Source organism: Molothrus ater, chromosome 3, assembly GCF_012460135.2.
Source record: "Molothrus ater isolate BHLD 08-10-18 breed brown headed cowbird chromosome 3, BPBGC_Mater_1.1, whole genome shotgun sequence".
NCBI classification, from domain to species: Eukaryota; Metazoa; Chordata; class Aves; order Passeriformes; family Icteridae; genus Molothrus; species Molothrus ater.
Window position 1 is genome coordinate 92,455,191 of NC_050480.2, and position 26,741 is coordinate 92,481,931.

The window sequence follows — 26,741 nt, forward strand, 5'->3', positions numbered from 1 at the left end:
CCCCAAACCAGCAAGTATTCTGGACACATTGCAATTCCCACGCAGCCACTGGGGTTCAAAGCCAATTAACATCTTACAGAATCAGGTTCACCCATCCCAGGTGAAAAGTTCTGCAGTGCTTCCACCTGCAGAGGCTGCCCAAACCAAAACACCAGGCTGCCACCAGAGCAAGCCACAGCAAGAATAAATTCATATTTTTTCATTGTTTATTTTAGCCCATCCAACACAGTGCAAATTTCTTTTTTGAATTGCAGTTTATTAGATGAACAGAGTTTAATACATAACGTGTACACAACCTAGGATGCAACATGCTCCCTCCCCTCCCAAGTTACAGAACACTGACACTGTGAAGGGAACACCACGTTTGTGACCCCACAGGGATGTTACAGATGGCTGGGAGTGGAAGCTTTGCACACAGGTAGGTCTACACAGGACAGGATTACACACATGAGGAAGAGGTATAGACCAGCAAGAAGGGAGTAAGCTGGATCTGTCCTGGCTGAAGGACTGCTCTCAAGAAGATGTTCTCTGTTTTCCCTCCCAAATTCCTTAGGGAGCAGGAGGGTGAAGCATAGGCCATGATGCAGCTGGAGTCCTGTGGAAAGCAGTGGTGCATGGTGTCACACGTGCCACTGCCAGCCAAGGGTCCCTGTGAGGACCCTGCTCATGGTGCCAGAGCAAGCTGTGGGCCATTCTGCACTCGGGCTCTCTGTGAAGGGTGAACATATGGGACTCCATCCTCCTCCCACTGTCCATGCCAAGGTGTAGTGAAATCAGTGAATAACTTACTGAAAACTAATGAGATTTGGCATTTTCCTGGTGATCACTCCACTCTTGAACTCCAGGAAGGGCCACAAGGCAATTTTAGGGTCCTACTTCTGAATCATGGTATTGCCTGAATAGGACACCTGAAATAAATGGCCTGATGGCGGAAAAGGACAGGGAGGGACAACCAAGAAATCCACTGAGAGCTTGGCAGCTACTCTTCCTTTCAGTGATAGCACTTGAGCTGCTAAACATTAGAATCAGACACTATTTTAAAGAAAGTGTAAACATGAACTTATGGGCTTTACTCCAGGTTCACTTCCCTTGAGAAGTTTGATTCTAGACAGTCAACAAAAAGGAAAAGAAAATCAAAAAACAAAGTCACCTAGGAAAAATCAAGAGTTCAGAAGACTCATCAAAAACTGTTTCAGTCTTACAAAGCATGTGCCTTTTGACTCTGGCATCAAAATAAATTTACTGTATTATTAAAAAATAGCAATATAGAAACTAAGCCTTTCTCAGTTCAAAGTTTAAGCACATCTAAGAAGACCCCACAGAAACAGTCCTCTTTCTGGCAAGGCACTATCCAGTAGTGTGTGGCACAAACAAAAACACCTCTATCAAAGCCACTGATACAGTGAATGTGCACGTCGGCCCACACAGCAACTTTAGCTAGGTACAAAGATTAAATTTCATTCACACTGCTCTCCATTTTAAGAAGTGGGGTAGTTATCAGTATTAGCTAGAAATTGGGATGATTTGGTTCTTAAGCATAACTCTATATGCCAAAATCTTAAACGGAATTAAGAATTTCCTACTTCTTTCAGTAAATGTCTCTAGATTCCCCAGACCTTTTCAGTTACCTGATAGCTACATTTCATTACTACAAAACTGATTAAAAAATTCCTGATCATCTTATGTAACAAACTAGAAGTCTACTTGCTTTAATTACAAAAATAAGGCTGTCATTCAACAGACAAAATTCACATCCAAACATATATACTTCTTTTTTTTTTAACTAGCTATTTATAATTCAAAAGCACACATTCTAAGGGACTTACACTGCCAATCCATGCAAGCAAGCAGGATATCTTTGGAGCTAGTGTTGTCCTCCATACAACTGACTATGCCCACACATATGCTCTGAAATAAGCCAGGTTTACTTAACAGCTGAAACAAGACTAACTCTCCACTAAACAAGAGCCTTCTATTCTACAATTATCAAAATTCAAAAGGAGCTCTGTGAAATTAATTTTATCCCTGGAGAAATCAGTGTGGTTTTTCCTTTTACATTAGTAAGCCTGGGATTTCATCCAGGATTACTCATGTGTATATGCTTACACACTTAGGTAAATTTTTCAGACCTGGGACTTCAGGCAGTTCTCAAGGTTTACAATGTATCAAGTACATGATAAATCCAGGATGGCTTCTCTGTAATCAACTGCAGAATTAAGTACATTTATATCTCTATTCATTTACAAAGTTAAATATTTTAACTTCTTTTAAGAAATAGTTATATTGAATGTGGTGAAGTTAACAATGTACAGCTCCACCTCATGTCATATTCCCTTCCTATAGTGAAATTCAAGTCTCATGAAAATATGGGATTGGTTACAAGAATGTCACAGTACCTTGACACAGACAACATAATTCTTAAAAATGTACGTATATACATCAATGCCCATTCAGGATTCCTCTAGAGAAGGTGCTCTGGCAAAGATTTTAGCCAGTAAATACAGCTACAGACTTCAAATCTGTGTGTGCTCTTCCTCCATCTAGCTCTTTAGCTCAGCTGAGCAGCCAGGTTTGTTCAGTCTGGTAAGAAGAAGGCTAAGAGGTGACCCAGTGGTTGCCTACAACTATCTTGAGGACTGTTAAAAAAAGAATGGTGCCAATCTTTTATTGTGAGTGCCAAAAAGACACAGCAAAGGTAACAGCCTCAAATTAAAGCCTACGAGTCAAAGCTGGACTTTAAAAGATAAAGTTTTCACTAGGAAAGCACTGCAGCAATGTCACAGGTTACCTAGATAGTTATGAGATCTTCATCTCTGGATATTCTTAATGCTCTGCTAGACAAACCCATATTTGTTTCAAGCTAGTGTGGTTCTTTGGCCTGATTTGGACAGTGCTGCACCAGATGACCTTCAGCTGTCCTTTCCAGCTGACATGTCTGGTATGCCATGATTACTGATGCCAGCAGAACATGTGATTTGTTTCACAGTGTTGCTTTTGTTGTGATAGTGTTGTTTTCTGACACTTTTTACAAGTCTGGCTTCCTTCAAACCACACAGTTTGAGTGATGCTGCGATTACAAAGTAGCTTTTCTACAGAGTGGTTGTCTCCCATTTACCCAAAGACACGAGGACATTCACTGTGGTGGCACTACCTTGCCAGTATGAAATCACTGTAGGAAAAGCCACATCATAGCACAGCTGTTATTTATGTATCAGATTTGATTCAAAATGCCTGATGCAGTTTTACTTCTGTCTAGAATCCTTTTTGTAATAATTATTGGCAAGTCATGCGCCTAAGTTCTGCTACGTGCATCAGTGCAGTCCCACTGGAATAATCTCCATTCCCTTTACTTATTCCTCAGCTGAACAACCTCTCTAGCCTCATTTGGCAAAGCACACACTCAGCTTTCTCACTGCCTTCGAGGCACCTCTACATCACCACATCTGGGGATATAAAACCAGGACAACAGCTAGGCAAGTTAGGCATGCTCTTGGACCATGGTGGACTGTTTAACCATCATGGAATTGAAACCTGGCTCTCAAAGTACCCCCTTGACTCTCATGTGGCTTGTGGTGGAGCTGTGTGTTATTGAAGGTAAACTGAAGTTTTGGCAAAATTTCATTTTAAGACAGTCCAACTATAGAGCTCCAACCTTGGGTGTTAAGACTTCTTCATTTAAGAGGTAATTTCATATTATCATTAGCTATGAGACCCCTTTAGTTCTTCTGGACTCCCCAGTATTTCCACCAAGTGTTTTACTGAACATTTCACCTGCATTTGGAAACATGTCAAAATATTTCACTTTGGCACCTCCTTCATGATAGCAACTTGTTTTAAACAGTCAGTTGCAATGTGCATCATTAGACAAATCAAGTCTTCATTAACAAGATTAGCAGCCCATGTCTCTTAAAATAACCATGATCTAGAATAAACATCGCAATAAATAAATAAATGTAGAGCAAAAATATGGCAGTTATTGGCTTAGACTGAGAGCTCAAGATTGATGCTTTTTACCTTCTGGATCATAGCCAGCACAAACACCATAATAACCAGCAGCACTTTAACTATTCATTTGAACTACAGTAGTGGGAGGAATTAAAAAAGGTAAGGAATGTGACTGTACAAGAATACCCATGAATGATACAAGCCCTACACTTTCACTCCTTATTCTCAAACACACGTGCCTGTTACAATATAAGGGCTAGTTGCAAAAGCAATCAAAAGACAAAAATGAAACATCAACAGTGAGCATTTTTACAAGAGATGAGTAGCCCAGCCTTAATCCTATTTCATATGCATGTTATTAGCTCCACATTATTGGAGAGCACCATCTCATGGCAAGCAGACTACTACTACTGACACACATTTGCTCTATCACAGTGATCCATTAGGGAAGCTGTTATGTGCTGGAGAATAGTCACTCATTCAGGAATGTGCTTGTTGGTACTTCATATGGCCTTTCTAGGGTTCTGACTCCTATTGAAAAGAGAAAAAATAAATAGTATTATTAATTATTATTGACATAATATTAATGTTATGGATACATTGTCATCTCCTATACCTGTGACCTTAGCATATAAGGTGACCCTATTCCCAGACAACTGTTGTTGTTCTATTTCTAGAGTCCCGTATTGTTGTTATCAGACTTCTAAAGTCCATACCTCCTCGGTGTATTCTTACGGCTGCAGATCTTCACAGCACAGACTCCTTCTTCTACATGTTGTTCCCTCTCAGTTTAGAGCTCCTCCAAGGCTCTCCCTGACTGGCTAACCCACCCCCTTTTATCCCAGTTATCTTCATTGGTCACAGCTGCAGCCCATCAAGGACAACCGGGATCTCCCGGGGCAAAGCCTCTACACAGATATTCAAGTACAATACATTTCCTCTACTGCAGACCACCTAGAAGCTGAGGATGCATCTCTCTGAAGTACCACCAGACTGAAGCAGGAAGTTTATAGAGAGACCTCTCCAGGCCTCCAACACCATATTTTCTAGGAACAGAGCTGCATAGAAGCTGCTATTTCAGATTGTGTCAGAACATCATCTTTTTCCTAGGACAAGTTCTTCAAACTAAAAAGTGAGGCGGGCTGCCAAAACAACCTGCTTCTGTGGTTCTCAGCTGAGGTTCCTTCCTACTGCTGTCCCTCAAGGGGTCCAAGAATAAATGAATTCCTGGCAGAAGAAGTGCTCTATAGATACTCAAGAGCTACCACCCAGGCCTGAAACAGTAATAGTATCAAGTACATCTATATCTACAGTATCCAAGGAAAGAAAAATCCTCCCCTCTGTGTCTGATCTACTGCCAAAAGGTGCACCACACAATCTGTTTGAACAAGTGTCCAGACTTCCATATGGCAATAAAATTTCCTCTGTTATACTGCCCTCAACAGAAAGATATCACCTGGCTTTGTGTTCTGACCTCTAGATATGTGTTTGCTAAAACCAAATTCAAAAAAGTTAATATAAGTTCTGACTACTCCAGCATTTCAGCATTAAATTAATTAATGCCTAATGAATAAATGCTGAGCCATTATGCCAGGCTTCAGAAAGTCCAGTGATTAAGTTCTGTCTCCTGTTATAATTAAGCCAGTTGCTTACAATTTAGATTGATAACGTAAAGGAGAATGTCATCTTTAAACTTAATTTATCTGCTGTCCCAAATTACTCCCATGTACATGCTTGTTTTCATTTCAAATGCTTTACTTTTCCTTACAACCATCTCAATTACTTCATTAGCACTAGGGTGATATGAACAAGGTATGGATCATGGCAGGGATACATCCAAACACAGAGCTCCAACCCACACAGGGATCAAAGAAAATTCAATCTCAACATCTCAAGAATTCCATAAAAAATCTGCAATACTACACTGACCTTTGATGCCAAAGTAGGTTTCAGTCCAAGAAAGGAGAATACAGTGTTGCTCTCCTTTGATTCAAAAAAGCCATCATAATCCTGGAGAATTAAAAGAAGAAAAAATGAGTCAACATTTGTATTCCTATTTTCCTTATTGATATTACCACAGCCTGTATTAGAATAGAGTAACATGTAGTAATGCTCAGAAAAATATTGATACTTACCCCTATTCTCCTACCCAAACCTAAAACCTAAACTGCAATGATATCACAAACTACAGAGGCAAAGAAGAACACATAAATTCTCTAACTTCAACACCTCTCACTACTTTGACAGGAAAGTATAAGCATCAGAAGTACCTGCATCAAAAGAAACTCTATTGTGGGTATATTTTAAAGGTATTTAAGTGCAGAATTTCTCCTAAAACCTTCATGATGGTCTAGATGGAGATGCTTTACCAGCATTTCAGCAAAGTTCACGCTGCTATATTGTGTGTGAAATACTGTGCAGTTGCATAATTATTCAAACAGCCTCAGCCTCCCCAAAACCACAACCATGGCTGCCCCATGTGAAAGCACCTGTGAAAGCACCTGTGAAAGACACCAGAAGGCCAGCAGGTGTATAATGGTCCTCAGGCCTCAGATATATTAGCTGACATAAATAGAAAGAGTAAACCTTGTTAAGATGACTTTTTGTTATTTTCTTCATAAAACATGGCATAGGCTAACTTAGGAATTAATAAAAATTTACAATTAATTGCCAGAAAGTAAATCCAAGTAAAATAGGCAAATCAACTAAGCCATGGTGTAAACTGAAAGATTACTGAAAGGATTCCCAACTGCACCATGGATTAAAAAGGAACAATGTAATCACTGAATACCTAGAGGAGTAATAAGTAATGCTGAAGCTCTGCAGAAGGATGTTTTATTAAACCCTTGACCTCTACGAATGAGACTTCAAAAGCTGCATGGACATATTAAACCTTAAAAAGGTCTGTTCTGACTCTTCTAAGGCAGATAAAAACCCATGAGGGACACAGGCTACATAACCAACACACAAGAAGACAGCCTGTGATCAATCTGAGAAATAACCTTCATTTGCTCCATGGTGCTCACTGACAAGTGAATCACACCCTCTGAAGCTGAAGGTAGGGCAGCAGTGGATGAGTAAAGCCCACAGCCCTTTCTTTAACATCAGGGCAGGTCTAAAATGCCTGAAGATGCCCATTAGAGCCCTGTAAACTACCAGCAGCCAACCTGCAGGCAGGCAGCTGTGGTGGCAGACACCTTTTTGGGTCCCTGCCAGGAATACTCTCCCTCCTAACTACCACGGGCAAGTCCTCACTAACCCCCAGACACTTCTTGGTCTCAACAGTTTGTCCAAGGAAGGTTCTGTGTTTGTTCAGGTGAGTCATCATCTCTCAGCACCGTTTTCAAATGCTGGTATTCTCCTGAAGATTCTTAATCCCAGTACTTCAATTAGCTCTAGAAGTATCAACCCTGTAAGACCATGTTTTTTTCTTTGTTAATAAACTGGTAAGAAAAACAGATCACAGAAGGACACAGAAACTGAAAATAATGTCATAAGAAAAAAGGTTGCACTTGTGGCTCTGACAATGACTGAGACTCAGCTAATCCACCAACACCATCTGTTTAAACTAACCTCTGTAAAGTAATTTAATACTTAATAATAAAAAGCTGTCTTAAAGTACTAGTTATCATTTTACTTTCAGAATTATTAGGTCCTGATTAGTATGTTTTCCCCACATTTTTACTCATTAACAAACCTGGATTCACTTACTGAAAAAATTGTGAAGGTTAAACAGTGAGCTAAGTCTATGTTTGAAAGAGCACAAAACCCAGTGGATTGATTAATTTTAAAAAGACCTGAATATTTAGGAACCACAAGAGATTATCCACCAGAAGCAATCTCCCTGATGTTTTGAAATATCTGCATTGCAAAACGTATTTAAATCCTATTGACACTTGCATGGGCAGTGGGTGAGAAGAAGCATCATGCTTTTAGATAAAGTAGAAGTAAATTTTAAATAGGAGAATATTCCTAGTCATGCCTGCAATTACAATCTGTGATCTCAACATATTCAAATGTGAAACAAAAAATGTTACAAAAATGCATAATAGTCCTATAAAAATTTTAAGAAATCCCTTTAGCACAGTAGTTTCTTAAGAGATTATTGAGAAGTATGATCTCAATGACTCAGTGGTTGTGTCATGAGTGGTAGGAGTTCAAAGTGGGCATCCCTGGCTTTTCCTGTAACACAGATGAGATAAAGGATGCTCCAAAAACACCCTGCCTTTGATCTTACCATTAGAAGGAGAGGAATTCTGTGCAGATTTGGGCCATGTGTAAAGACACTAAATCCATGGGTAAGGACATAAAAATTCTAATCTCAATAAAGGACATCACACTGCTAGCAGCAGTAGATGTAGAGGCTGAAGAAGGAAAACAGCACAAGCTCAGTGAAAATGAGACTTTCATACACAAGCAGGAGCCTAACTCACTGGTGACCCAATGGGTTCAATTTGGGAAAACTCTGTGGACATTCTGCCTCCCACAGAGGAAGGACACCACCATTCACTGGTTTTGGCAAGGCAGTGGTTCCCTTTTTCTGCACCACGCTTCACCACCAGCAGCAAGTTACTACAACCCTCTTGTCACTGTCCCAAGCAGCTCTATCCAGGGAGTGCTGTGGCTTTGCTGGGATCAGTGGAGCAGTGCTGTCCTGCCCCTGTGGAAGGAAGTGGCTCCCATTGTCAGTGGGAGGCACTCAGGCAGCAGCAGTTTACCTAAAAATGTACAACAAACTGCTACCCACTGCCCCACTTCAAAAGGCAACTAAGTGCACAACATAATTTTGACTGTAACATTTTAAATTATAGAACTTGGTGCTTTCCAGAGCTGCTAATCACTTCATTAGCGTGTAGAATTCTGGCAACATCAGTAGCTGATCAAAACTGACTAAAAACTGAGTACTAAAACTAGTAGGACATGGAGACAGTGCACATGAATCATCAGCAATGCAGAGATACTCAATCCCTCTGGAGAAGTTGAAAAGCCAAAAATACAGATGATAAATCCCATGACTGATTGAAATGTTACCAAGAAAGACAAATGCCAGTTAGGAGGAAAAAATATATCTCAGGATGGTTTAAAATGATAAAGAAGGGACAGGAGGATAAAGAAGGTAAGTAAAAAGCTATTTCAAGGCAGAAAGGGCTTTTCAACAAGGTAACAACTAGCTGACTGCTTTAGGCATGGTTCCTCACCCTTAAAGTTGGAGGCAGGTCCATCACCCACCACTTAACCTGAGCAGGACACAGCCTCTCTGTTTTAACACCAACAGTGGTGTTAAAACAGCATTAAAACAGCATTCAATGAACTGCTATGGAGTGGATTAGCTGACCTAATAAGCTCTTGCTCTCTTGAAAATAAGCTGAAGCCACTGTAGGTGAGCTCCTTGCCTGTAGCTCACCTATAAACATGCAAAATCTTGTTGGCCTTGTGTGGCCTAAAGCTGTGCTTTGCTCTCCCAGCTCCTGCTGAGTGACTCTAAACTGGCACAGAAAGACAAACTGTGGCTGCAAAGGTCTTCAGGACCAAAATTACCCCAGAGAGTAAGGGGAGGAAGGCTAGGAAGGCTGTGAAGCTCACTGTGGTGGCAGGATGCTTGGTACTAGATGTGTTAGTGGACACATGGAATGCACCTCCAGAGCATACTGAAGATGCTAAAGGTTTCCACCAGAAGGTTCAAATTCATGAAAGAAAAATGTAGTAAGAATTACTAAATACGTTAAAGTGACATTTATTTCAGAAAAGTAACTAGAGACAAGGAAAATACTTGACCATTTCATATCTTGTTTGTGGTCTTTCCTAGGTTTATGGCCACTGTTGGGACAAAACTGGGCTTGAGGGACCTTCAGTCTCACAAATGTAAGGCCATTTATGCTAATCTTAAGGTCTATCACACACTAAGTTTTAAAATGATCATAGAATCAGAAAATTACTTGGGCTGCAAGGGACCTCAAAGACCATCTAGTTCCACCCCCCAATAATTAGTAAGGCCATGTGATGTTGTCCATTAAGTATGATGGTAAAGGGAAAAAAAAGAAACCAAAACACAAAACAACTCAAGCCTCCAAGCCTCACACTTCCACAGCTTTGTTTCTAAAATTTGGATCTTTGCAGCTTACCCTGGAAATAAAAGATGCTGTAGCTGTTTTGCACCTCTTTAAAACCAGATTAATCAAAGACAGGAGAACTTTGTTAATGTCTACATTATGGAATAATGCCAAAGACCATCTACTGCCCAAATGCTACAGAAAACTAACATCAGCTTAGTCTTTGAGACACTGGACAAGCATTCAAGAAATCTGACACAAATGCCTCAGGTTCTTCTGGCCTTCATGTGGGTTTTACGCAATTTACTCCAGTAGGAAAACCACTGGTCCTCTTTAGAAATCCCACTTCCAGGGTAGGTTCTTCTCTCAACAGCAATGCCCAACTTCACAAAGCTCAAGCTGGTGCAGCATCAGCTGTATCCCAGCTGTGATGATCACTAGACTTAAGGAATACATCACCTTAAGTGTGATGTATTCCTTAAGTGTGATGTATTCCTGGAAACCAGATCACTGCAGTGATGTAATTACAGACACTGCCATAATTAATTTGGCTCAGGATTTTGTTAAGCAGGTGTACTCAGGATTGTTTAAATAAACACTGTCACTGCTAGGAGAAACTATTTACAGCATACCAAAGTTAAAACTGGCTGTACTGCAGATCAGCATAAATAATTATTTGGGCTGCAAGGAACACAGGAGAAACATGAAGGCATTGGATCAAAGTAAAACATTAACACAAAGCAGATTTACAGTTAGCAATTTTACCTTCACTAATGCACTGAAATTAGGAGAACATTACATCTAATGAACTTTTAAAGACAGCAACTGTGAATAAAATTATTTCCAGTAAGTTTCTTTAAACAAGCAAGTTGGTTTTGTTGCTGTTTGCTTTTAGTTGGCAACAAGAGTGAGCTCATTAAACATCTCAGACAAATCTTTATTGCTTACCACACCAAGAAGCTGCAAAACAAGAAACCCACCCAAATGTAGCCTGCACAGCTTTTCCTAAAGATTTTTGAAGTGCATTGATTACTGGAAAACACTTACAGATTACTCCATTGGCATGCTGTTCAAATTTATTTCTCTTTGTCAATATTTTTAATATAAGATTATGATCTCTCTGTTCTTATAAAAGGGGCAACATAATTGCTCCCTCAAGTAATAGTGAGGAACCCATAATTTAAACACATTGAATCAGCACTTTGCTCCTGAGTTAATACTGTATTCCATTGAGAATGAGCTGTTAACATCCTCCATGAAAAGGGCAGTTCAGTTCTCCAGAACAGATGACATTCATTTACTGATCTGATTAGGATTACAATGGAAAACTCTTACACAGCACAGCTCTCCTTGGAGAATGTGTGTGCATGTGTGAGTCTTTTCTAATATTATATAAATATACAAATAAAAGAAGATCTTGTCTGTACAATACAGAACAAGCTAAACATGACAGTTTTCATTACCTACCCTTCTGATAAGATCTCAGCACAGGATTTTTAAAGAGCTTATAGAATTGACTCTACAAAACAACTTGTTACTCCTCTACTAAAGGCCAGATGTTTATTTTGGTAATCTGTCCAGTTGTAGCCTTCCACAAACAAAGGCTTTAATAAAAAGGAGCAGATGTCAGCCACAGCTCTATTGTTTGGACAGTACAGGACAAACTCAGGCTGATGCGATGTTTGCCATTCATGCAGCAATGGTGCCAGGGTACACAGACATCAACTGTCTAAGAACTGATATCCCTCACCTCCAAGGCAAGGAGTCCAAAAGTAACAGGGCTTCCCTTAGACAAGCACTGAAGACCTCAAACCCAGTGCCTAGTGCCCACCTGGGGCAGAAGAGTTCAGGGAAGTAAGTGGCAGAATCCCTAAGTACTGTGGATGGTAAGAGCTGTCACCTCCACCTTTTCTGGACCTTCCATCTCACTATGTCACTTTACAAATTGTTTGGATAAGAATATTATCAAATCAGACCACAACAGGAATTTGAGAAAGGGAGAGATGGAAATATCAGGGAGTCAACTATGGTAGCCAGCCTGGTATGTGAGGTAATGACTAAAAGATACAAAATGACCGTGCTGCACAGTAGCTCTGCATGGACATATTTTAACTTGGACCCAAGTGGAACAGCAGCAGACTGAATTACTTATTTCATCCTGGCTGCTCTCTGACAACAGCCACGGCTTTTTCTAGATATTGTTCAAAAAAACCTGCTTCATCTGTATTCTGTGCAATACTATGTGGCTTCAAAGTATTACTGCCACTTATTAAGATTTCTTAGCCTTTCCTCATATATAATTTATCCTCTATTTTAGAACTCGCCTTTTAAAAAGACTTTAGTTAAAGTAGTCCAACATCTTCAATAATAAAACCTGCTCTTTCAAGAAAGCATGGCACAATAGGAAGTTTCTGTTCCATAGAAAAAGAAAATTAGGATCCCAAATAAAATTTTTAATAATTATGTCACACTTGCTGATAAGTTTTGCAGAATATCAATGTAATAAATATAAAAATGAAAAAGAAATGTGCAGTATTTTCTACTATATCCTCTAAAAGTAACAATTCTAATTTTGCAGTCCCTTTTAAGTGTTCTAAAATACATAAACACCCTACATTATTATATTTAGGAAATAGAAGTCTGCAAATAGAGTAAGGTATCCCCAGAGATATCTTTGATGCCTATCATCTTTATGTGAAGGGATTGTTTACAAAATACCTGCTACTTCACTTTGAAACAGCTATTAATGAAGTTTACTTAGTCCAAATAAAAACTGTGGTGGTGAACAGGATTGTACTCTCTCCACTACAGGGTAAACAGCAACACTGTTTTTATATATATAATTTATATATATATAAATTATATATATATAATTATAACAGTAATATATATATTATATTATATATATAAATATATATATTACTGTTATACAGTAATTATATATATATTATAACAGTAATATATAATTACTGTTTTTTCAGTTATTATACATTACTGAAATGAGTACTGATTTCTCTGAGGAAAATAAAATTCTTGGAATATTTTATTTTTACTTAGTTGCTGAGCTTCTATTTTTTAAGCCCTGGCACTGGGCAAGTTGGCTACTCTACACTTTGCCTCTGGTACCACATTTCCCTTTATAAAGTACATATTACACAGAACTAAAGTTCTTTTCCTCAGGACACAGAAAATCAATGGAGAAGTGGATGGCAAAAGCATAGGCATAGTCTGAAAGTTGTAACCAGCCCTTGTGAATGATCCGAGCAGAATCCTCCCAACGTGGAGAAGACTCTTGGCCAGGGGTTGCTTTCCAACACCAGCTCTGCCTTCTGTATTCCTCATTGAGACAAAGCCTTAACCAGGAAGATAAACAGTGCATGTCACTGGCCTCAAGTCACATTCAGCCTAGGGTTTGTGGGTGCCTCTGAGCCAAAAACTGCTGCAACACAACCACAACTGCAAAAGGTAATTAAGAACAATTTCACGCAGAGCTTAAATTTACCATACAGGAAACTCTACTTCGATGGCAAAAATAATTAGTCAAGAAAGTTTTAGCATCATTAGCCATTAACAAATGTCACATGATCTCTGAGTAATTCACATTAACTTTTATCTAGCAAAATTATCCCTCTTCTAAAAGCAGACTGGGACCAAAAATTTGCTGGGTGAATTAGATAAAACACCTGCAAGGGTGCAGAGAATCAAATGTAGACTTGCTGAATACCAAATTAGCCTCACAACTCCTCTAATCCCTAAAGTGAATACACTACAGCAGGCATGCTAAGGTGAATTCTGCCACATTGCCTGAGTATCTAGAGACAGAGTTCAAGCTCTCTGTACCTGTAGGCACAGAATAATAACAAACTCTCCAATGACAGGCTAGGGCAGAAAATCTGAGGTGGCCTCTAGCCAGTTTTGTTAAATTCTCTTCTTTCTTTTATCAGTGAGCAGTTATTTAGCTGTAATGTGACACCTACAAAAAAGGAAGAAAAAGAAACATGCATGCATCTTTTCATGATCTTAAAAAAACCCAGAATAGAATGATACATAACAGTGCAAAGAAATCAGGGATACAATAATTGTCTGTGTACTGAATAGTTTCCCAAGAACACTGCACCTCTTTCAGCAGCCTATTTCATTTCTTTTTGTCTATATGCCTTTGCTGTTTTGTTGGAGTTGACACCCTATATTATATTTCAGGGGAGGACAATAAATATCACATATCTCTGTCTCTACTGCTGCTCACTAGGCACTCTATCAGAATTACCATAACACTCTAAACCATATGAACAGCTTCAAAGGGAAAAAAAAAGAGTCAGCCTGCTATGTAAATATTTTCCCTTTGGCTCAAATTCCCACCTGGAGATAGATTTCCTTTTAATTTTGGTTGGCCTAAATTTCAGGCAATCTCCCTTCAATGGCAGATTGCTGCATATAAAACTGTCACTGTTCAAAGTGCTAACTTGCAGCTAGCTTCACAAGAGTGCAGTTTCACTGGCAAGTGGCTATTTCCAGTCTTCTGAAAGATCCAGGAGTCACTTCTAGTCTAAGAAAAATTGTGTACTCAGCAGTGGAGAATTCAAGAAGAGGGAGGTGTGAGGCAAAGGCCTAATTTCAGACATTCAGTTTTCCAGCATTTCTGGCTTTCTGCTTAAATATCTGGGCTGCTGCAGGGCACTGCTGCCTGGGTAGAGAACCTTTATAAAGGATGCTATGTAGATATTCCCATACCTAAGAGCCATGTCACCAAAGAACATGAAAACAAGGAACAGGCAGACCAGGCTGCCAGAACTGAAATGGCTGCAGGGGACCTGGATTGGGAACGTAAGGGCAAGCTGACCACAGCTCAGTGGGCCTGTGGCACATCAGGACACCTAGGAGGAGATGCAACGTAGAGACAGGCTCATGATCAAGGGGGGGACCTGACCACTGGAGTCACTGAACAGGTTATCCATGAGTGTGAAACATCCACCATGATCAAGCAAGTCAGGTGGGCAAAGCCCCTCTGCTGTGGAGAACAGTGGCTGGGAAAGACAGTATGGGATTATTTTCTTGGGTGAATATAATCCACAATTTGAGTGGATTGAGCTGTAGGTCAAAGAGCTATAGCAGGAGCTACTAAATCTGACTGAAGATGAGCTCTGTAAGGACCTGGGCAAGACAAAACTGATTCCTGTGCCCAACAACACAACACAACCTACCGGATCTGATTAAGGCTCTACTCCAAATTAACCCCACTTTACTATTCTTTATGCAAAGTGCATGAGTTTTCTCCAGAAACATGCACTAGACACTAACATCTCCTCACTCTTACAGAGCACTAACTAGAGCAAGATAACTATACTAATTTCAGATTTACAATACTGCAAATTTGAAAAGCAGGATCGTGTGTCTGATTTGTCTGAAAGGGAGACTCTGTTCTCACACACTACTTTATAGCAATGTCACTAAGATGAAACAACAGACTGTAAAGTCATGAAAATATGAAAATTATCATATAGTTGGTACTATAACATAGCACTTAATTATCAGTAAAATTATTTGTGTTCTTGTGTGCTTGCAGCTCTTATCTTGTTCACAGGAAATAAAAATTGTTCTTGCCAAGTACTTTATTTCAAAATCTATTAGCATAACTTGTTACTGAAAAATTGGGAGTGCATCTCAGTAGACTGAGAAAAGGAAGAGATAGATTAATGATTAATGATTGTATCTGCAATTACATCAACTCAGAAAAACCACAAAGTCTTGCTCACACTTCAAAACATGGAGTTTGCCTCTCAGTACCAGAAGAATCCCTCCCCCTGGGGTACAAGACACTCTGTGAACCAGTAAATTTTAATCATCTTTTGGCACCTTTCTCCCCCCAACATGAGCTGTCAGATGTTCAAATGGTTGACAGAAATTCATTTTGGATATTTACTGAAATCATGAAAGACAAACTTCTTCTAGCCTGCAGTTACATCCTGAAAAGTGATTATTTTAAATGGTGATGTCCTAGCCAGGAAAATCTAGTCTTAGATAAACCCCTTGTGCACATTGCTGAGGGTTTTTTTTAAGGAGAAAATAGTGAGAAAAAATATCCCAAAACTATTAATGCTGATACTAACATATTAAAACCAGTATAGCTATGAACATAACATTGAGTCATGGACATCATATGCTCATGAACTTCTATTGAAATAATATGACAAAAATAAAAAGTGCTATTTTGCTTTGCACTGTCTAGCCCTCATACCTTTAGAGGAACAGCAATGGGCCTGACCAGTTTGTATTATAAGTGTGAACTGTCAGCAACAGTGCATAAAACAGCATAAGTACATAGAAAGTCTCCTGATAAGACTGTAGAATGTAGAAAAACAGACAGAGTTTTTTAATAGATAAAAATGGACTAAAAATTGCCTGGACACAAAGCAGAAATGATAAGCTACAAATTTCACTAACTCAACTAACAGAAAATTCAGTATTTTTTCAGTTTAAGTTACTCAGTAGAGATTATGCTGTAGTTATTTATGTCAAGATAAACACATGAAAACACTCAATGTGGAAATAACAGAGACAAGATGTGCAAGGTTTGCTGACTTCTATCTAATTGTAATATTTTATCCCCCCTTCCAGCACTGACCTCCTTTGCCTTCTGCATAATGTTTCATCTCCACTCTATTACCTAAGAACTTCATTAACTAATGCAGCAGGTTAACTCATGAATGTTGGAGATCCTGCACGTACTTGCTCCTTCATCCTAAAAAATATAGTTTCTTTCAAAGCATGTTTGCTCTTTAAAGATGTTCATGCAGACGGTGAAGTCTAGTAATAGGATTAACTCTGCTCAACCAAAATGGCTATCAGCTCAGCAGACAGATTAATGAGATCATCTCACATGTTGCATGACATCTTCTGCCTTGCTAATTCCAAACAGCAACTTCTAAGACTAGGTTAAAACACTCTGTAAAAGCAATCTGAAAGGGTAAGATACAACAGCTTTAAAATGTTGTGTTTCCCAGGCAAACTACAATGATACAGAAGAATGTAAAGGTTGTTATTTGTAAGTGAGGGGCTGATCCATAAGCAAGGGTAATAATCCCTTCCACGTCCCAGATACATTTCTTTGATTGACTTACCTTACCTGGAAATAAGAAGATAAGAGTTATACTACTGAGGTAAACAAGGAAGGCCAATACAAAGCACATGGGAAGGATGTTAAATACTTTGTTTTGAGAAACCAGTTAGCTGCTGCATCATACCCAACCTCTTTGTTGCAGAGGATCCTAAATCACTTTTTATATCCTTCCTGCATTAAGCAAACAATTGCACTGCAGTCAACAGGCTCTCAACAGATCTGAGCAGCACAGCTGAATCCAGCAGGGACTAAGTCAGAATCACTCTGGATGTACATATCAAAGGCCAGTGCTCCAGCTTGCACTGGTGGATGGAGAAGCTTACACCAAAAAAACAGCCCACCCATCAACCTGTTGTCAGATTTACAGCAAATTGTGCTCATTTATCCTAAACACTCTGATTGCATAAAGATGCTCTGAGCATAAATGAAATTTACACCGTGACAGCAGCAGAGAAGGAGCTTAATTACAATAACAATAAAACTCAATCTAGCCAGTGTTCTCATTTACTGTGCCAAAGACAGACTTCCTACTGAATTTTTGTGCTTGGACTAGACCCAAGCATCAAGAATACCACAATTTCCCAGCTTACAGTGGTCTCACCAGGCGCTTTACCATCAACAGGTCATACGTGAAAGCTGTGACATTTCTGACTTTTACATTCCTGGAGGGAATCCCCTAGACAGCCCTAGGATTTACAGAAAAACGACCTCAATTTTCCCTGTATGATCATTACCTGATCCTATTGCCCCATTAATTCAGATTCTACTAGAGAAAGCTCAACAGCAAGTCCCATGTTTAAATGGCACCCGAGTGCACTGATATATTGGATATAATGTACTAATATTTTGTATGTAACATAATGTATATACACTAATATATTGAGAAGCACAACAGCTGCTTACCCCGCAGTACCGATCATCACTGAATATCTGTGGTGGCAGTGGATTGCCTTGTGCAGGCTGCCTGTCCTCAGGAATATTTTTATACATCCATTGTCTCTTCTCCTCTGACATGGTGATATCCACTTCTTCGAACTCTATGCGGTTGGCTTCCAGAAACCTCACCACATCCTGCTGCCTCTTCTTTATCTAGATGGAAGAAGGAAAATTAAAAAACCCAGAGTCAGAGCAAGTCCTCCATAACACAGACGTGCTTACAAATTTGAGAACATTCCTCCTCTCTCATCCCACTTTCATAGGATGGGAAGTCACAAACTCAGAAAGACAAAGGAGAATTTTTTTTTTCAGTTTTAAATTCATAAAAGTTAAGCATTGCTGTTCCCTTATATGTTGGCAAAGGTTATACTTCTTCACCTCACTTGTATAGGACTGTTTAATTCAGCTTTGGTAATTTCAGCCTTTACTCTCTAAAGATATTTTTAAAAAGCAAACTGTAAGGGTCTCTTCAGAAGCAGAAGTAAAAAGAGGCAGTCAGTTTTCAAAGACATTAGGGGCCACATTTTTAAAGTATACAGGCACCTAAAATGCAAGGTAAATAACCTGGCAAGTCTCAGAAGAATTTACTCCTAAAAGTGTTCATTGAGATGAACATGTCAGTACATCTGAAAAAAACCCACCCTAGCTACACACAATTTTGTTTTTCTAGACACCTACACATTTTTTAAAATACAGCTCAACAGCTTCCCGAGCAAGAGAATTGTTGAATATTTAGCCAAGAGTGTCTGTCAGCATAATACACATGCCTGAAAGTAAGCATGATGTCATCTCTTGAAAATGAACTTTTCTGAAAAAAAAAAAAAAGCGCACATGAGATTTGTATTAAATGTATTAGGTTTCTGCTCCTCAAAGAGATTATCATCTCTATACAAAGAGGCAGAAGACTGGAAGTTTTTATCCACACTGGTTGGACACAATGATCTCAGAAGTCTTTTCCAACCTTAACAACTCTATGATATTAAGATCAGCACTTAAGAGCTAGCAGGGCTTCAAGAAGATACACTCAGGTAAGGACAACCTCTGCCTCAAACAGGACTTGGTATCAAGACAGCAACCTTTGAAATTAAAGTCTGTGTACTTTTTGCATCAACCTAATAAAATTAATACTTTCAGAAAGGAACTATAAATTATGTGCCATATTTGTTACAGCTATCATCACAGTGTTATGTGAAAAAAAAAAAACAGCTTTAATAATTTTACAGTATTCCTGGAGTGTCATATCCTTGCAGTTGCTGGCTGGCATAAAGCCCAGGTGGATGAATCATGCCTGTGGGTACCATATGACCTAGATACTATTTGGAAATCAAAAGATTTTCAAAGTGCATGTGCTAGTTCCTCCTGTCACACAAGCAAGTATACCTATCTAAATGCACCACAAAAATACATAATTTTTGAAGCAATACTGATGGAATTCTTATGTCCTTTAAATAAGGCAGCCATCCCAAGAAACTACAAATACAAAGCTTTGAAACTATCTTTGTCTTTCTTAAAAGTGGATTGCACAGTAAATTTGTGTCATGGTGTCTTCTTCTTTTTCCTTTATTTGCCACACTGGTACAGTTTATCAGGCATATGTGAAAGAATCACTTTTTCATAGAGAAGGCAGCTCCTAAACTTGCATGCAACTAATGCATTATCAACAACAGCAAAATTACTGCATCATCATCACTGGCAGGTACCAAAGGCAACGTGCCTTTTACTATGTCCCTGAAAACTCGAAGTGTAGAAGTGGAAGACAAAAACATTTTCCTCTGTCTTCCAACAAGAAGCTGCAAAAGAACACAAAAGGGGCAGAGACAGAGATATTCTAAATACAAATATTAAATATCTGATTAAAAATAAAAGAGATGTCTAAAATTATATGTGGGAGAGGTCACTTCCTTGTGATGACGTGCTACCAAAACTCACATGAAATCCCTCCTGCACTGGTCAGAGCAGTCAGCAAACTCCAGAGTGGCTGGGCCAGCCCTCTGGCCCCAAGGCCAACTGGCATCCTCTAGCCAAAGCTATTAAACCTTCAGCCTCTCAAAGCTGCTGCTTGCAAACTGCACACTGGGAATGATCCCTGGCATGCTGAAACATTTAAATCATGGCCACGGGCTGCTTGTGAGACTCTAAGTTAGCCCTGGCCAAAGCTGACTGTGCCAGCCACCATTCCTCAAAGAGTTCCAGAGTACCAGAGTGCTCCATTCTCAGAGCCAGGACATGCACCTGTACAGGTGTATCCACATGGACCCATTTTCATCCACTCTTTCCCTGTAAACTGAACAACCTAGATTTAGTCAGATCCCTATCATTTTACAGTTCACATCATTAGAATTCTTCCACAACCACAGATTTCCTAATGCCTCATTTTATTTTTATAAAACTAATTAAGATGTTGAAGTGAAGGAAATTGGGGTTTTTGGTTTTTTTAACCATAAGCCTTACAATTCTCCATATGACATCTGTATGAGTTATCAGCTGTGGATGTACCAGCTGCATAAACCTAAACAAAATAGCCTGAAAATTTCAAGCCAAAAAACTAGCATTTTCTCCTCCCCAATTTATTTGATTCAGGCCTATAAACTGAAACAAGAGCATTAGTTGTATTTAAAATCCTATTAAATCACGCCTTGTTGTTTAAGAGGGATGCTCAGAGCATCTGTCACAACAGAAGCCAGCTGATTATTCCCCAAGAAAACCACAGGACCTTTGTCTCTGTCTACCACTGGATCTGTGCCTCAGAAGTGCGTCAGCCACACAGTCCTGCCTGCAGCTCTCATCTGGGCTCCCCCAGAGCCCTAAAAGCTGCCAGAGTTTGCAACACAGAGCAAAGGCAGCATGGTACAAGCAGCAGTGGCAGTCCCTGCTTCCTCACCAGCCTGTCCTGTCAGAAGCCCAGTGGAGAAAAATACATCCTCATTTGACAAACTACAGAGGTGGATAATAATCTCTGTAAAGTACCTTGCTGCTACCAAGGTTTCTTGCATTTGATGCAACTGAAAGGAACCTGGAAAAAGAAATCCCATTGTCAGAGGTACCATGTTCAGAAAAATTTGGCTTGTGGCTATTCATACACCAATTTGGGAAAGTGTTTGTAGTCTTACATGACAGACTACTTCAGCACCAATATATTTTGGGTTTAACACCTTTCAGCACACCAGAAGATGCTGCAAAATACACCTTCAAAACATGAAGGTGTTTTGAAGGTGTGAAGGTTCAGAGGAAAGTCTGAACCTTCACCACTGTGAAGGTTCAGAGGAAAGTCTTTATGCAATATGATCCTAATCTATCTTTAAATGCAGTGAGAAAACTCTGATGGAGTTAATGGTCGGCTATTATAGTCCAATGTTTGCCTCCCCTATTTTTAGGAGGGTAATTCTTTTCTGAACATCATTTATCTGGGTTTGGTTTTAATGTTAATCTGTATTTCTATTCACAAAGCTAAGACAGGAAAAAAATCCCAAGAGACAACTCAATTTTATCCTTGTATTCAGAGCTGGTATCTTTATTAGGATTAAAAAGCAGCAAAAATAGGATATCCATTGTGATACATAAAACTGCTAAAATGAGCTAATCACTTGATCAGTAACCCGATTTATAAAGGAAGTCTATTGTAACTAAAGTATTCTGTCTTTCTGTCCTAGTTTTCATTTCTTTATACTGATTGGCAACAGGTAACAGGAGGATACATTTTCCCACTGCTTTGGAGAAATATTTCAAAGACATACTCAGGCCAGTCCAGGTGGGACCACTGGGATTATCTGTTCTGACTTTCAGCATCCCTGAATTAATTCCTCTAAGGAGTAAAGGGTTTCCTCAGACTTCTTTTCCCCTCTAAGCTCCATTCTTGAACTGATAATAACAGAGAGCTGGTCCTTGCAATTTGTTTCCACAATTAATTGACTGTCTTTACTTGAAATATTTGCTTGCTTCTGTTCAGAATCTACCTCACTTCAGCCACCTCACTTTTCACATCTTTAACCAAACTAAAAATGGTTCTGTTCTAAGATTTCTGCTTCCTACACAACTAATATCACATCCCCCAGCTAAGCTGAACACTCATCTCTGGTAGTATTGCTCTTTCAGTAGCAGAATGAGAAAATGAGTATGTTACCATTATAAATCCTGTCCAGGTTGGAGCAGAAGTTTAGAAAAATCAGATTACATCCTCTATCCAAAGTTCCCTGGAAGCTTCTCATCACTTCCAACAAGTAAAAGTTTCCTTCTTTTTTGCCCTGTCTATGCTTCCTGAACCTGTTTTCAGAAGTTCTCCTGTCCTAGAAAGGCTTCCACACTGACAGCTGCTGAACCAGAGGAGCATAGCATGTGGTCTCTCCATTACTAAAATCAGCTGCAGCTCATCATTCTATACTATTTTAACCAAGATATTCAATACCCTGTAAAAATCTTAGTAGAGCAGGATTTATCTAACTCAGATAAATGAATATTCCTTCTACTCTACTATATGCAAAATGACTCAAGTCACAATACTAATAGGAACTCTGCCATGATGAAAGAGAACTTCTCTGTCTTTTTTCATTAGCCCAGTTAATATAAATGGGACAAAGCAGACCCATTCTCAGTTTCAGATTTCTTCACAGTGTCAACAGGAGGATGTTGCTGAGTGTCTGGTTCTCACAAAGTGGATGTGGAAGCTTGGTTTTCTGCTGTAGACTCTATCCTCCACCTACTGGAGATAAGGTACTCCCTGGGTTTCTGTCCTCCTGCCTGCAAGTGGAGGGAAAGACAGCAGGTACACTCCATGAATTGGCTGGTGACTGAGATGTGCAGCACTGACTGTTTTACAGTCTCATCCTCTTGGAATTGAAGGAACTGACAGCCTAGGCTGAACTGTCCACTCCTTCCAGACAGATCCCAAGAACAAATGACCATCTTTCTAACACAAAATCCCACCCCAAAAATTATTCAGACCACACATGGTGAGTGAGAACAAAGCCTTATGAGGTTATCTTCTAAACTGGCTTGTCAAACCACAAGCACATTTTAGAAGCCTGACATTAAAAAAACAAAAATTGAATGCATGTCTAAGTCATCTCAAATACTTCTTTCACAGCCTGGCACACCTGTGCTCTAAAGACAGAGATGGTCCTGCCAGTTTTCTTCCTTCTTTTTAAATTTGGTTACTCTTTCCACATACCTGCCCTCACTCCAGAACTGCATCAGCCACGTTATCCACTCACTGACTCAGCCAAAAACTGAATGTCCTGCATTTGGCAGGGGCACCTTTATGGTGCAGTTTGATGCTACAACTCAGCAGATCTCACTGCTGGCTGTCACTGAGATGACACAATGTTCCTCCCTCCTGCCAAGTAGCTCCTGCAGCTTTCCTCACACAAGCATAATGCAGGAACCAGGGGAACAAGGGAAGGAGCATCAATAACGTCAGCCCCACAATCTCATCAGTTTATATCAGGAACAAAATTGCATCCTAAGAAAGTGTCTCAGCCATGGTTAAAGGTACAGGAATCTGAAACATGAACTGCATAAGCAGCACCTGTGTTACATAAACACAAGCTCAACTCACTCCCAAACTGAAAATATTATATGTGAGCCTCTGCCTTTACAAATCATGCAACCATACCCGAAGGGACTGTTGCAGTGTAAAATGCAGATGTAATATAGCTACTGCAGAGGATTACTTATCTTCACTTCTCACACAGATGTAGCTTAACATATACTCACCGATAATAAGGAAATATTATGCTCTAACAACCAAAACAACCCCTAAACACATTAAAGGAACAGAATTATGAACTGTGTTGAAGCATCCTCTTCTTATGTTTCCACTATGTTTCTGCTCCAATAAAGAAGCACTAAAAAACTATCCCCACATTCATAAACTTGAAATGCAAATCCTCATGGTCCTTTTACATTTGAGACCTGTAGTGACAGAGATCTTTTGCCAAATTTCTCTTTTCTTTGCCTAACTTACTTAAGAAAGGAGAGCATAACTGACCCCTGGCAATTTTTATTGCAGGGAAATGGCAGCACTGTGACAGAACTTTACAAAGGTTCATATGATTATTTCATTGTTCTTGGCAGGAAAATACAACTCAGCTATGTACATATGAAAAAAGGATGAGAAGGTGTAATTAAGAGAAGAAGTTTAACAGAAAAAAAATTAAAATAAAAATAAACAAAAATCAGCATTGCATAACTATTTCCAAAGTAAAGTGAGTGGCTCTCCACCACAGCGAATACCGCATTGCATCTGACAGAAGGAAAACACTGTCTTCTCATGGCAGGCCTCCAAATAGCACCTGAATGCTTCATCCTTAAAAAAATAAATGTTTCAATATCCTAAAAACTAACTACAGAACTTTTCAACCTGAAGAGAACAGAACAGTGTGTGAGCAGAGGCCACATGCAGCCAGCGCTGCCATGGTCTCCTGCTAGAAGCAAACTTCCGCTTGCACACAGAGACATAATTAAGGACACACAACATGAAACACTATTAAACTGGGAGGGCAATCTGCTCAGCCTTATGCAAAATCAGTCTGCAGGTCCCTGGGAGCTGCTGAGATCTGCTTAGCCAAGGACTCTGCACACCTTTGCCTCTGTGCAATGTTTGTATGGTAACTTCAAAAAGAACCCACTATTTAAGAAATGCAATTAAATTTGAGACAGGTTTGGTTTTTAAGAGATTCTTAATCACAAGCAGTCAGCAAATGAAAATATTTTCTATTGAGCTACAAAGACAGTTAAACTGCTCCATGCCCAATGCCTGCTAGCCTCATTATCTTCCTATCCAGATGTTGCATGCTGATAAATGCATTTAATTCTATTTCTCTCTGTGCAGATATGTCTATCACAAGGTGAGGGGGAAAGTTTATTTTTAAGGCAGTTTGTCTGAAATCATTGCTCTCTGTGCAAGTAAGAGAGTAACACTGTGAAACATAAAGGGGTCTTTAGCAAGTATAAATACAACTATCACTGCTAAAAAAGAGATGATGGAAATTTGCTCATGTGTTTACTAGGCGTTGTTTCAATAAGCACAAAGCAAAAAGAAGAGACAAAAAATGTAAGAAACAGAAAAAGGGGAAACACCAAGAACAGAAAAAGACAACGTTCTACAGAAAAATCACCTAGAGGCAGTGCCACACAGGGTGCATTTGAGATGTGTGCAGCTGGAAAAGCCTCTGAAGTCATATCCAAGTCTACTTCTTTTGAATTCTTCTGTATTTTGGGAAACAAGACTTCCCACCAATGTACACAAATAAAGTAAGTGATTCTATAATTTTCTTCTTGCAGTAGGAACAATGTGTTCTTACAACACTGAAAATCCATTTACCCAGGAGTCTCTGAAGGACTGTAGGAAAACAGATGCTATAAACCCCAAAATTTGGCTCATTGCTTCCCCATCAAAAGAATAAGAATGCCATTGATGCTGGATCTACCCTCCAATTAATGGTGTGAATTTTCTTCTTGCATCAGTGTGAAACTAAAAAATACAGCATTGCTGTGGAAATAAAAAAAGGCTAAAACAAGGTGAAATTTGAAGACTGTACAGCAGGAATTGAACCAGATCCTGGAAGTCTCACTGAGGGTACAGGCAGCTCCAAATTAGTGAGACAGACTAAGAGCCAAAGGACTCCATGCAGACTGAGTAGCACAGCCAGAAGATTCCCTGCCCAGCCTGGCAGGCAAGCAGCAGGTGCCTGCTAGATTAAAGGTCAGGATGCAAAGCTGGTTGCTCCAGTAGGGGAGCTTGCAAAGCCTGCTGCCAGTTTAGATTATAACCCACAGGAAGAATCTGTGGAATTACACTATCCTGAAAACATTTGACAAAATGCATGCTTGAAACTGTATTTTTGCTACAGATACAGGATGTTCCCTATTCACAGGCATTTTCTTGTGAGGACACGGGAAAGTGTGTGGGTTCTTCAATGGTTCTTCACCTCTAACTAAAACAGAGGGCAGGTTACCAGAGTTTGCCCATAACTTCATCTGATTTTAGAAATGTCTCAGTCAACAGTGAGCCAAAAAGTCAAAATTATTACAATTTTGGGTTAGGATCTTTTATTTTCCTTTTCAACAAAGTGAGGATCTTGGTGGCTAGCACAAGAGATAGGAGAAACTTCGACCAGCTTGGAAGAGCTCAGGGATTCATAGAACATATCCTCTGCTATCAAGAACTTCTCCTGGTGGAACCATCCTGCAGGGCTAGACTACTGCTTCAAAAGACTAACAATTCGAATCTTAGCTGGCAGCTAACTTCCTTCAATAGATAGATGTTTTTGTTTGCAATTTACCATATGTTTCAGTAGTTCAAGAGCGTGGTTAAAAAGAAAGTGTTATTTTAGTGCATTTTTCCAGCAGAAACCTTTCAAAGATGCCAGAGAATAATTTAAATCTCCTGTTTGGTATTCTACATTTAACTCCTCCTCATACTACTCCCTTTTGTCAAAGTGGCATATTTATAGCAAGTATTTTGCATCATGAAAGAAACCCTTTCAACCAGCAACATCTATCTTCCTTTTCAAAATACATACACATAAATACAAATATAACTGCAACCCATATTATTTCAACTACTTTTCAGTACCTACTAGCTAAATGCAAGTTGTTCCCTGATCTCCATGCTGTATTACATTTATTCATGTTTATTTCTTCTTATTTGATTCTGAGGAATATACTTTGCTCCCCAGCAAAGTTCCAGTTCAGCA

The 26,741-nt window shown here is 39.4% G+C and overlaps 1 protein-coding gene across 1 annotated transcript in view; it reads right to left on the reverse strand.

The window, feature by feature from the left end:
• Positions 1-235: 235 nt before the first annotated feature.
• SH3BGRL2 (SH3 domain binding glutamate rich protein like 2) overlaps positions 236-26,741 on the reverse strand; it is a 44,128-nt gene continuing 17,622 nt past the window's right edge. Inside the window, exons 3-5 of the mRNA XM_036379790.1 lie at positions 18,016-18,201; positions 5,875-5,955; positions 236-4,476 (exon numbers count right to left, since the gene is read on the reverse strand). Of these exons, the coding sequence (XP_036235683.1) occupies positions 4,462-4,476; positions 5,875-5,955; positions 18,016-18,201 (282 nt within the window). The 3' untranslated portion in view covers positions 236-4,461. The remainder of the gene's footprint in view (positions 4,477-5,874; positions 5,956-18,015; positions 18,202-26,741) is intronic.